The 13,896-nt window shown below is 43.6% G+C and overlaps 1 protein-coding gene across 1 annotated transcript in view; it reads right to left on the minus strand.

Annotated features, from left to right (window-relative positions):
- Positions 1 to 12,290, minus strand: part of PDXK (pyridoxal kinase) — a 51,808-nt gene extending 39,518 nt beyond the window's left edge. Inside the window, exon 1 of the mRNA XM_069785018.1 lies at positions 12,056 to 12,290. Within this exon, the coding sequence (XP_069641119.1) occupies positions 12,056 to 12,148 (93 nt within the window). The 5' untranslated portion in view covers positions 12,149 to 12,290. The remainder of the gene's footprint in view (positions 1 to 12,055) is intronic.
- Positions 12,291 to 13,896: the final 1,606 nt, after the last annotated feature.

The following is a 13,896-nucleotide window of genomic DNA, read 5'->3' on the forward strand; positions in this document are numbered from 1 at the left end:
CGGAATTAAATTAACTTTAATGCCACAGTTAAAATTACCCTGTCAAACAAGGTAATTGGGGTTTTGGGGGGGGGTTTGCTAAGCGATGGCAGCAATACTTTCCAGTAATAAAGTCTGTGTATCAGGCCATGAAACACTCTATGTATCCATTGTATTACATGTGGTTTGCATGTATGTGCTGATGTTTATGTACTACAGTTTGGAAGTTTACCTTACCCAGCCACCACTGCAGTTCCAGTGAACATCATTGCTCCATTATCTTCCTTTGGACATGGAACAGAAATGTATTTTAAAAGGCTGATTTTCTGTAATCAGATTAATTTGGAGGGAGCGAAAGAGAAGGGATTTCCCAGCTGCACCTTGCACCTCTCACTGTGTGCTAGCTCTTTTACTTAATTCCATGTCCTTCCATTTGATACCGAATCAAAAAACATACATTGTACTGGGTGTAGAAAATTAGAACACGAATTCAGTTTGAGAAAAGGAACTTGGGAAAAAGAAAAGGCATGTCCTGGCAATTAGTGAAGCAGGCATAATTGCTGGCGTGGGTTGATAAACTGAACTGAAACTGCTGTTGACTAACCCAATCTCTTTTTTTGCTTTCTGAGCTTTTAAAAAACTGTACCAAGCATATAATGAGAACTCTGTATGTATAATATAGCTGTATTTTAGTGCAGCGTTTGACAAAGCACTGCAAAGAAAAATCATTAAGATATAGGAGATACTGTGCCAGGATAAAAATACAAGAACAAATAAACTAGCTTCAGAACAGGGATGCTAGAGATATCTGTTGGTGATTCATTAATCCGGAGTCAGGTACCAAATAGGCCACTTCAAATTCTGGGGTTAGAAATAGACAATTAAAAACCAGACAATTAAAAAAATACAGCAGATAATCTTGAGGGAAAAAAAAAGTTATTTCACCAGTGACAAAGGCAGACACAGGAAACATAGAAAAGGCTATAAGAGATATAAAAGAATAGTATTTGGATAGTATCTGATACTTGTTAAAAACAAGAGAACTTTATACTCTTTAAAAAACCTACAAAATACAGTATAAGAAGACTATACAAACAACGCGAACACACACACACATACACAAAATCATGAATATATAAACTTCCTGGTTAAAACTGCTCACCCTCACATTAAAAAAAAATTTTAAAAATCCCTGAAAAACCACAAATCACCATGACCTTCCCTACCTCAACCTACCTTTCACCTCAACTTCTGGTACTTTCAAGTCAAACTCCACGCATATCTTAAACTGTCTTCCTTCCTTCCCAAATTAGCTTTCCAGTTACCAAAGAACATACATGAGAGGAAGCTAGGTGTGGAGGAGTCTGCGATATTTTATATACACTGCAGCCACATTTATTTGATGCTTCATTGTTGCTCTAAGGCCACAAGTTCTCAGGCCCAACAACAACTAGCCCCACATCAGCAAAAAGAAGACAAAATTATCACCTCAGGTAGCCTAATGCCTGTTCCTTGAGTGACACTCCATTTTCACCTCCAATCAACTGCATACCAATTTTCAGATTTACAAGCTGACTTCAGCAGTGGATACCACAAAGGACATACTAAAGACTGGAGCAGAAAACAAACATCTCTCTCTTCTGCCAGAGCAGTCTGCAATTTTTGTCAAAGTGCTCTGGCAAAATTGGTACTTATTGAAAATTTGCAGATGGGCTGATCTAGCTGTAACATCATGACCATCTGAACAGAAAAGACTAGAAAAGCCTGGGACTGCAGTGAATTTGTTCTCAAATGGTTTATTTATTGATTTTTCTGAAAAGGCTCGCAATATAAGTACATATCTGAAACATAATCAGGCCAAATTCAAATAGTGCCTTAAAGATGCTCCTCCAAATAAGCCTTGGAGACACAGGAATGCTTCAGAGCTAATAACACCAGTAAAACACGCAGTTTTACTTTCAACGCTGACAGACTGATCGGTATGCATTGCCAACTATTCAATGCAAGATACTAAGACATAAAATACATTCTTTTATCAAAATTCCCTCTAAGCTCTTTTGTTCAGCACTAAGAAATTCCTTGTTCTATATCAGCAGCATTTTTTCATAGGCTACTCAAACAAACAGCATCTGTGCCTGCAAGATGCACATGCTTATCACCATTACTCCATGCATTACACCAGCTCAGTTCAGGATCGGCTCGACTGCAGTGGCAAAAGATTTGTAGTATAGCTGCTCTATTAACCTTCCCATGGGCAGGATGTCATTCCTTCTATCTGGGGTGGGATCAAGTGATGGATCTGCAAGATGCTGATTTAGAAGGGCTAAGGTAATGAAAGACAAGGAAATAACAGCTTCTGCTTCCACCCTTCATTCTTTCCACTGAAGGACAAACATAAAAAAGGAGAATGAGGTGGTGCTGTGGGTGTCTGACTGCCTTCCACCCAAGAAATACATTTTCCTCCCCATCCTGAGATTCTGTTTACTGCTAGGTAACAATGACTTTAGATACTGATTGCAGCTCACATATTCTTTTGAAAAGTTATAAAATCTGTAGATTCAGTGCAAATTTCAGATTCATCATCTTCATGCTGCTCCCTTCTACACTTGGATGTAATTTGACAAAAACACCATACTTGTCACTGCAAACTCCTGCCAACTGGAATCATGCGCAGTGCTACACTAGGAAGTTTACAAACACTGATTAGGAGAGGCAGACATACACAGCAGCAATAGGTCTAATCCAATAGGCATGGACTTAATCTCTTTCTTATTTTAGTGAATGAAACAGGGGGGACCCCACAACACATTCTTTTCCTCTGGTTTTGTTTTATTTTTAGTCCTGCTGTTCATATTTTGGATAGCTCGCTCTCTAACCACCAGTCCATTAGCAAGGCATGGCAAGCACATTATGTACATCTAAGGTGGAGTTATCCTACAAGAAAGAGATTTGTTTTATCCAGCACATATGCTTTATTTGGCCTTCTTAGGTAGACTATGAATGGATCCCACTCTCCTACCAAAGCTTTAGATGTTAAACCACAAGATAACAGATGCTTGTAAAAACAAACAGGAAAAAACTCCCTGAAAGAGGTGCCACATTATGTAAAGATCACACCAGGGCCACCACAGGGAAAGAATGAAGCTTCTCAAGAACAGCTAGAAGTCTCACCGATTCCTTCAAGAGCAAGCAGATGTCTTAGATAAGAACGTAGTTTGAGGAATGCTTCCTTCAGCAGATGCCAGGTGCAGGAGCCTTGGGCTTGCTCCTGCTTTGGCACCCCAGTTATGCCAAAAGAGCTGTCTGTGGGCCTGTGTTAGGGAACTGGATCAGGAAATTGACTCACAAGATAAACAAACATTTTCTTCTTTTCCCTCTTTGTCAAGTTAGTTATAACCTGGATGGCTTCTGAGAGCAGTTTACCACATGGCCTCACAAAATTACTTTACTTGAAGAGTTGAAGTGGAGAGCAAAATAGTGCAGGTGGAAGAACCAGCTGGTGTTGGTAAGGAAAGAGCAAGAGTTTCTCAAGCTGGCTTTGCTACTGCCACTCATTTGCCATGTATTTGTTTGGTTGTTGTATGAATGAGCAGAGGCACAATGTTACTTCCACTAACTACAGTGAGAACAGAAACAACCATCACCAATATAAAACTACCAAAGGACTACAAAAGAAATAAGCTGTGACACAGGTTGTAGCTTGTGCTGGTCCAAACCCAGCAACACCGAATAATTAATGTGCTGCAGGAAATACTATCCCTGCTGGCCACAGTTTTAACCATTTTATAAGCATTTTTTTCCATTTCTGTTAGCTGCTCAGAGTGTCTGATGGCTTCCACAGGTAACATGGTGCCCACCCCTACGAGACAGGGGCTGTATTCTGCCAGAAAAGCAAGAGTAACCACAGTGAAGAGCTGGATGGATGGAAAAAGAGTTTTCCTTCAGACTAAACTTGTTCAGTAGTACTCATCACCCAAAACAAATGCTATAAAATACATGAAGATACACAGATTTATGAAAAATACCTATATACTTTAATTGATTAGATTTAGGCCAAACTTTACAAAATACTTCACCATAAACTGCAGCATATAATTCTGCAAAAACAGTATCAAATTTTGAGAATTTAGCCAACATTTTTTTCTGTTATAACTTATTTTCTTTTTCTTTCCTCTTCCAGAAGATGGGGACAGAATTACTGTGTACAGAATCGATGCCCAAACACAGTAAAATTCAGGAAGAAAACAAGTAATTTAGTGTTAACAATGAATAAAGTAAAGAACTATTAAGGGGAGTATGAAAGAAAAGAGACTTCGCTTTATTGGCTAGCAATCTGCCAAGTGAACCAAGAGAAAAAAATGTTGCCTTATTCTGATATTGTGGGACAGACCAGCACTTCACTTCTTTGACAGTTTCAGGTATGATGACCTAACGAATGCTATTATTGAAGATTGCCATGGATTACTCCCTTCAACTTACTGATGTCCTGGACAGCTGTGTCATCCTTGCTTGAGATTTCCACAAGATCCTCTTCTGAGAGGTAAAACATGACTGGACCCCGCAGTAAGAAGAAGGGGAACTGCCTGTGATCAGACTCTCCATCTACAGATCAGAAAGTGGCTCTCCAGCTTTTGGTTTGCCACAGAGGAGACTCTTACCATTTTTCAGTATGTGCTCTAGCACCTCCTCAATCCCACACATCCCTCTGGCAAGAGGTGCTTTGCAATCCCAACAGAGCGAAGTTAAAACACCATGGAAAGATTTCTACTCAGCCCAAACTAGTCCATATGCTTAAAATTTACATAGGATGACAGAAGGTAAAGTGAGCTGGGTTTTTTTGTTTGGGGTTGGTTTTTTTTTGGGGGGGGGGGGGTGTTGGTTTTGGGGTTTTTTTGTTTGTGGGGTTTTTTTTAAATGAACCACATAAAAGGTTTTGGTATCACAGTTCTCTCTCCTGCTCTACGGATAATTGTTCCAGATGTTAAGGAACTGGAGCTCAGAGGTGTCACAAATGAATAAGCATCAACAAATAAGAGTCCTGAAAAAAGGCTTGAAAAAATTCAGGTAGTTCAGCATAGCCAAATTTCACTTCAGTAATAATTTTTTGCAATGACAAGTTACCCCACTGCTGCCAAGCCACAAGATGATGAACTAGTCTGGCTTCTGTTGGGCATGTATTATCTATGAACATGGATCTGCTTGGCATGTTTCAAACTTCATGCTCATCAATTTTTTTCTTCCTCTGTAGATTACTATACAGCTGCATACTCCACCACCCATAGTAATTTCCAAAGAACGGACATTTTCTGTACCAGGAATAACGTCCGACTCCTCACATTAACCTTGCTTCACCAACTCAAGCCTGCTTTCCACACAACACAAGCAACTGAAGCAGAACTTCCACTTGCATCTTTCCAGCCTAAATAGGCTAAAAATACCTACCTGGCACATGTTCAGTCAGTCATGGATAATGCTGTATCCCTTATCTAAAATGACCAAATAAGTTCCTCAAAGAAAGGTGACCGCCATTGTGGATATAAACAGAAAAAATAAAAAGTAAGAGACAACACATCACTAAAAGGGAGATTTTAGAGAAGTATCAGTAGCTTTGTATGTCACCTACTTTTCTCAGGTGTATCTTTGTACTATCCTCATACATACAATTAAAAGACTCATTATTTCAAATGATACTTGTATTTTTTAATTTATTTCAGTACATTTTAATATATAAATTAACTTCAACTTAAAGCTCACTTTCTTCAGAAATCTGATCAATATTGACTCTGTTGTCTGTTTATACAGGGAAAAAATATTCTCTGTTTCATTTGGAGCAGAAATAAGACATAACCACAAGAATCCAAACAATCAAAAAAATCTAAGGCTTAAAGGTAGAACATAAGGCCATTTCCTAATTTAAAAAATGCCTTAAGCAAGTAAACACTTGCTACTGAGTCTCTGAGTACATTATATTCTCCATACAAACAGTGCAAATCTACCTTTAGGCAAGGCTTTCCAGCCTTCTAATAAGATCTGCAATTTCTTGACAACTCGATTTTTTTTTCCAAAAAAAGCGGGTGAATCAGGGTAAGGCAGTTTTGCTTTCTGTGAAGTCAAACATTTGCATGTACTTGTAGACACCAAATGGGATCCTCCTTAATCTTTCTACTTTGCTGTGTTTTGTTAGATCAAAAGACTACATTTATGTCTGAAAAAAGCTACTATTTCTTCACTACAGCACACACTGCAGTGTAAATATTATGTCAAATATCAGCCTATGCATCTGCATAGTTCCAATTTTCACAATGTGCCATGAAAAAGTTAGCGAATTACAATACTAATCAATCACTGTAAATATTTATCATGTCCTTTTTAAAAAGTTTAAAATGGCAACTGGTCAACTGGCCCCCATGCAAAAATAAATTTTAATGCCTCTTAAAATGCCTTTTTCAGCTTTTCAACTGTAATATACAACCAAGCTCGGGGAACATCCCTCAGTGCTTCTGTATTTTCATGACTGTATTTTCATGACAAAAGCTTATTTAACAAGTTGCCACAATTAAGTGATTTGTAGGAACAGTTATGGATACTACTGTCACACACTTAGACTTGACCTCAGATAATGACCATTCAGTCAGCCTCGCTCTCTGTTTATTAGAGACTCTATTCAATCCTGTCATTTAGAGTCCATAGCACATCAGCAGTCCCAGCTGCACTTCTTTTAGGCAGGCTGAAATTACTCTAACTTTTCAAATTGATTATTTTGCATTAGTAGTTAAAAAGGTTTCTGTAAAAAGTTTGTAAAGAAATTTGGGATCTCTTAGTTAACAGTGTTACACAAACGTAAACTACTACTGTTAAGTGAGATCCCACTATTTTTCCCAGTTCTTTGCCTTAGTTTAGTCTGTCTTCAAGCAATGTTAAGAGCTGAAAGAGTGATCACCACCACCCCTATTTTATTTTCTTTTTTTTTTTAGTTTCAAGGATTTTTCCACTTTCTTGTCCTCTCTCAGATCTGTCCTACTCACTCCCCTTCCAGCTTACCGTACAGGTCAAAAGTCCATCTCTTACAATCTCCTCAGAAGTTTAAAGTTCTCACAGTACATCAGAGCTCCTAGAGGGCCAGAGCCATCCTTTCTTCATAAGTGGGTTAATCTAGACAAGCACTTCTAGAAAGTTCTGGTAAAGCCTTTTCCTAGACATCCAGATTGCTAAGAACCACCTTGTTAGGACCTTTTGGATTACAAGTTGTTTTCAGGGCCTCACCTTGCACATGGTATTCACCAGACTTCTGCAACTACATATACTGGCATCCCCATAACCAGAAAATGCTGTTTACATAGCTATGAATAAGCCTTCCCAGAGGGGTTGCAGGTTTTTTGTTTGTTTTGGGGTTGGGGTTTTTTGTTTTTGTTTTTTTTTTTACTCATGTGTCCCTTGTTTACCTTGCTTAAAAGAATAAAAACAGAGGCAGGGAAGAAAACCACACTTCTGCAAGCTTCATTTTAAGTATGAATCTACAGCCACAATTCTTGTTTCAGATATATAATTTAGGACAACCTTTGAATATTACAAAGAGAAAATACATTCTTTTATCTTCTTTTTTTTTTTTTTTTTTAAGGGTTAGGCTTTTTTCAGCCTTTGATCTATAACAAAAAATAAAGCTAGCCAGCAGCAACATCTCTTACTGTTATTCTGTAAAGACTTTTGATTGATTCATCCTTCTTCTGACTCATAAATAACACAAAAGAAGTAGTTTTTGAAAAACAGAACCGTCAATCACCTTAAAAAAAGAGATGCTCTTTATCTACCTCTTACTGTACAACACTTACTCCGTTTGACTACATTGTTCAACAAAAGAAAGAAAAACAGCCTTAAATTGTTTGTTAGGTCAGCAGATAATCATTAAAGATAGGTTGATAATGGTTTTGGTCTCAGCATATGAAAGCAAATTATACCCTTGGCCGAACAACGCAGTTCAAGACTATCCTTAAATATTACAGAAATTACCATCTGTGCTGGCCAAAGTTGTTTTCCCCATCTTTTATACAATTAAAAAGAAGTTAAAAATGTAGCCTTACTGGTTTTTTTGCAGAAGAGAATCACTGAGGACTAGTCTAAGAATGAGACTCACCTACCCTTATTAATACCTGATTAGACAACTATTTCCATTCATGAAGGGGAAAAAAAGAAAAAAAGAAAAAAAAAAGAAAATCATTGAACCAATTTCAAAACACCATCTTAGCCAGCATTGTAGAAGCTGTTATGGTGGTGTCCTACAATTCAGAGCGGATAATTTCATTCTCCAGACCCAAATGATTAATGGTATTTGTTCATGCTTTTAGGTCCATCTTCAAGGTAAGCAGATATAAAAGGAAATCAAGAATTAAATACTCAAAACAGAGACAAGGTTTTCTCCAATTCTGTGTTAAAGGCAGACAAAAAAACCAATAACCATGTTCCATTAGCATTATCAAACAAAGGTAAGAACAGAAAGTACAAAACTCTCTGGATCTCATTCTTACCTATACACAAGCAAAGATCAACAGTCTCTGGCTTGCAGACAGGAGTATAACCTAGTCCAGTGGCAACCAAATGCTAATGTCCGGTGCCCAGGTGAAATAGGCTGGGAGCTTCTCCTGCCCCTTCTTGCACTTTCAAACCTCTTTCTTGGAAACTCAGAGACCCAAAGGACTGAACATACAGACTGAAATACTCATTCGCAAGAGCTGATGTTATGATGGGTGTAGTATATGAATCTTAAATTAATCTGCCTACCAAAATTTTCCTGATGGTCAGAATTAAGTACTTCTACAGAACAGAAATGAGCTTGCCCTTGTGTATGCACTCTGTGGTTTGAGGAGGACTGCAGCTCTCTGCTTGCCAGTACTGCACCCTTCACTTACTGCCACATTCTACCCACATTCCTACCTACCTAGAAGGTCAGGTAGGAGAGGTAAGTTAAAATTATATTTAAAATTAACAAATAAGAGATTCCTCTAAGGAAGAAAACACATATGATAAAAGTAATGTTGAATGGCATGTTGAAAACATACATTTCTATTTTATAACATAAAAACTATGACAACTCTTACGCCAGTAGGAGAAGCATTCTTTGGCATTTTAAAATAATTTATCTGACTGACAGCAGCAACTCCCTAAATTAACGTACACCCTATCACCCTTCCTCTCTTAAACGCTGGGCAATCCTAAACCATTTCCTGATACCAAAAGCTGCTCAGGTTACACGATTGTGTAATAACTTACAACTACTTTAAAAATAATTCAGAACAACCTTCAGAACTTTTAAAGAGATAGTAAAACCATGCAAGTAAAAACTATTTAAACTCTTGACAAGGCAGAATTCAAAGCACAGCTGAGGACAGTTCACTTCCTGGCATTTTACTACCTGGAAAATCCAGGTGCACATTTCCACTAAGACCTATTAGTTAAACTAGACTCTCAAACTAATTAAACAAATGTATTTTAACCTGAAATGGTGTTAAAGGTTCTAACACTTCTCACTCAGCTATATTACTTCCGTTACAATAACTGCTCTAATATATGGTCTAACTCTCTTTTGCTGTGTTTGCTATACAGAAAGCATTTACCACATACTTCACAGGGAAAGTCTTTCCACACACCTACTTTTTAAATACTCTAGCTTTTAGTGTAATGGAAGCCTGAGAAAGCAAAACCGACTGATTAAAAAAAGACATTAAAGAGTTCTTTGCTGTGCACATTGCTACACTGGCTATTTCTAAACATAATAATGTCATAGACTTCCACCAAAGATCAAGTCATTCAAACATGACTGATGTTTTTGCAGAAGTCTGCACACAGCAGGTGAAACCAACTCAGGTTTTCCATTTGGATGCTGCTGTCCAAATGCAGATTCCTGAACTGTTCTATCAGGATTTCAGCCCATCAGACCTCACATGCACACACATGTACACATATCTATATACATCTTGCTTTGTGCAAGATGCACTGATGTGCTCAGAAGGAAGCCTCATTTAACCATTATTGGTTCAGAAGACCAAAGTAAAAAAGAGAATTGGAAATAATGTAAGCATGCCAGATTTGCACCCATCCTCAAGACTAGCATCAGGTTTCATTTTTTTTAATATATATATAAAAAGGTAAATACTTGGGTTTGTAATTCCTTTCCTTGTTTCAAGAAAACATAAAAAAGGAAAAGTTTCACTTGGTGGCAATTTGCTACATCTGATGTTCTAGCAAAACCAGGGTTTAAAAAACTTTCTAGCAAGCACAGCTTCATTAAGGGTTGCCTACATAGGATTTTCAAGTGCAGTCTATAGTGATAGGAGTTCAGTGGTTGCCCAACTATCTTTTTTCCTCCCACCTCAGCAACTTCTTGTTACGCTATACACTGAGGAACATTACACAGTTCGAGCGTGATAGCCTCCTAAACAGAACCCAGCTACGACATCAATAGGACTTTTTAACTACAGTAGTATTTTATAGTGTCATAGTCAAGGAACTAAAGACACTTTTCCAGGAACCAATTTGCCAAGTCATACAAGACACCCATAGAGAGGCTCATATCCCACAGAAAGGTTGAGTTACAGAAGAGTAAAGGGAACCTTTGGCACAGAATTAAAACGAAGAAAACAGTTTAAGAGACTGGAGATTTCTGGAGTAAGTACTACTTTGTGGTAGCAGAAGGGGGCACACAAATAGCTGGGGAAGGTGAGGCAGGGGGGGCACAATTTAGAAATCATTCCGTTAGGAAAGGAGGGACAGTCGGCCTACAGATCATGACAGCCTTTCAGGCATGGGTCTGCACATGCACAGATTTTTCCACAATACATGGATTTCATAAGTACGTAGCCCTTCACCACGTACTAATTTTCAAGAGACTTGATTACATAATTGGATGGTGATAAGGGTGTGTGATGTTGGCCCGTTGCAGGGCTGGTCTCAAGCGCATGATTTATCAGAGTATACCATCTCTCACGTCAAGTGAGATTACACCGTCGTTTGTTAAGCATGTACCAAGATAACCAATGTCACAACTGTGACACTGTGTTCTGGCAGTGAGATTCTTAGACAGCAAGCTTCATACAGCCACACGCGCGTCGAGGAACAAAGACTTCTTGACGGTAAGGCCCCAAATTAGCCCCTTACGGTACAGACACTTCACAAGAGAGAACAGCGAGACACACAAAGGCTCGCCCCAAAGCACACCGATGTTTTCCCACCGTCAGCTAGACCTCAGCAAGCAACTCTGGGGTCAGCACATGACAGCCATAAAGGCAAGATCCAATTATACCCTCAAGCCCCGGGGCCATGTAAGCTAGTTTCTCTGGCACGGCCTTCTACACCCATTAAGTGATCCTTATCCTCTACTACGGCTTCCCTCGATCCTCAGACACCCGAGGGGTGTGGGTTTACCCAGCTCCAGCGCCCACGAGGACCAGAGGGGCTTCGCTTTGCAGGGGCACAGGGCCACCCGTCCACCAAGCCCAGCTCCCCGTCCCCACCGCGGGACACCCAAACCCCCGCCGCCTACCCCTCTGACCAGCAGCGCCGGCACCCGCTCCCCTCAAGCAGGAGCGCCCTGCCGATACCGGAGCACACGCCTCGGCCGCAGGTAGAGCCGCCGGCGGTACGGAGCCGAGTAAACCCACCAGAAGCGCTCCCCTCACCCCCCCCCCCACCCTTTTAAGCCCGCTCGCCGTTCCACAGCTCCAAGCCAGCAGCGAGAAGAAATTACGTTAGCGGGAACCGCCAGCCGTGCGGCGCGGAGCCGGAGGAAGGCGCAGCCGCACCGGCCCCGGCTCGCCGGGGTGCGCGGAGACCCGGGACGGTCGTGACCGCCGCCGAGCTCCCCCCCCGCCCCAGCCCCAGCCCCGCGCTCTGACACTCGAGAGGGCGGAGAGGGGGCCCGGGCGGGCTGCTCCCGGCCGTCCCCTGACCTTACCCCCCGCTCGGCAGGAGGCCCCCGCCCGGGACCCCGCCGTCACACCACCTGCCCAGCTCCCCCTCACCGCCCACGCAGAAGGGAAGCGGCGGGGGCGGACGGCGGCGGAGGTCCCGTCCCCGCCCCGCTCACCTGCAAGGGGAAGGTGGCCGCCTTGTTACCCACGTAGCCGCGGACGACGTGGCTCTGGATGGAGAGCACCCGGCACTCGCGCTCCTGCTCCATGGCTGCGCTTGCACCGCCCGCCCGCGCCGGGCCGAGGTGGCGGCGCCGGCAGCCGGGAGCGAGGGGGGCGGAGCGCGGAGGGCGTCACGCGCTCGCCCTCTCCTCCTGTCACACACGGACACACACACACACACACACAGGCAGGCAGGCAGAGCGCGCGGGAGGCGGGGAGCGCGCGGGCCCGTCAGGCGATCGGCGCGGACACCTAATGGCCGCCTCCGCCCTCACTGCCCCCGAGGAGGGAGGGGGGAAGGCAACCGCCGCGGCGGGGCGGGGGGGCGCGGCCCCCACCGGCGGCACCTGAGGGTCCCCCCCGCGCTCCCCTCTCCTCTTCCTCCTCCTCTTTCTCCTCCTCCTCCTCCCTCCGCGCCCTCACTGCAGGTCTCGTCGCGGCTTCCGTCACGCGCCTCAACGGCCGCCCAGCGGCGGGCGCCGTTGCTGTCACCGGGCGTCATCCCGCAGGGAGAGCGGCCCCGGCGCTCCGCGCCTGCATGGCTACCCCCTGCCGTCGCCGGGCTCGCCTCAGCCCTCTGGCGGGGAGGGTGCCGTCTCCCCTCGCCCACCCTTCGCAGCGGGAAGGCTGTGCCCCTCACGCCGGGACTGGCGCGCCCCGCGCTGAGGCGCTCGCTGACACCTACAGAGGTGCTGCCCCAGCGTCGCTCGCCCCTCGCCGGCACAGGGCCGCCGCCGGTACCACAGCCACCTCGTACGTGCTGGTCGCTCCCAGGCGGCGGGCCCCGAGACCCTTCCCAAACACTGCATGGGGTACACGCAGCCCACACACGTGGACCCCCCTTCCCCCAGTCCTGCACCTCACACCGGCCGCCGTGGTCGCCTCACACCGGCCGCCGTGGTCGCCTCTCTCCTTGCCCTTGCCCGCACAACACGACGGCGCTTGATGCCTCACGGGTGCTGCCAGTGCCCGTAGGTATTATGCCCAAACATTGGCCAGCACACACAGCCTCGGCCACCCAACCCTCCCGCGTCGCCCATCCTGTGCACTAACCGCCATTTGCCGTCCGTGTGCTTGCCGCACCTGCCCCTCCCTGTACTGGAAAGCCAAGAGCAGCGCACACATCCCGACAGTGCTACAGCTTGCCTTCCTCGAGCGTCCAGAAAGGTCTGTGGAGCCACAGGTAGCCCCCACGCAATGCCCTGCGGTGGCACACCGGCCCGAGCTGCGGGCGCCCTGACAGAGCACCGCCCTCACAGTCAGGTTTTGAAGTGAGCGCAATTGTATGTTATTGACACGCACACAAAAATACCCTTTGGAGGGCTGCCAAAGAGTAAAAGAAGATGCGTTGGCTGGCAAGTGCTACAATACATCAAGACTCTGCTGAGATAGGACTTCATAACGTGTTTGGGAATTTCGTCTTCCTCTGGCCATTTGTCATTATTGACCGTCAGGTTCAGCCAAAGATCCCTTCACAATAAGAAATCACGCCTGATGCCTCTTGTTCTTCTTACTGGATAGCTTTAAATTGACTCTTGAAATAGTGTGATTATTTCTCAGCAACATGAAAGCATATTTTCCTCATCATAAGTAATGTGCTAGAAAATGAGGGAACATACTGTTCTCTTTTCTGTTGTCACTCCCGTCACAAAACTTAGGGCTTTTTCTAGGCTGGCCTTACTACTAACAGTTTCTCCATCACCTAGAAATGTAGGTATTTTCTTGAATTGTGGAAATTGGTGCATCTCCTTGGAGCATAGATAGGGTCAGAACAAGGGATGATCTGCACCATGTA

Source organism: Haliaeetus albicilla, chromosome 6 (assembly GCF_947461875.1).
Source record: "Haliaeetus albicilla chromosome 6, bHalAlb1.1, whole genome shotgun sequence".
NCBI classification, from domain to species: domain Eukaryota; kingdom Metazoa; phylum Chordata; class Aves; order Accipitriformes; family Accipitridae; genus Haliaeetus; species Haliaeetus albicilla.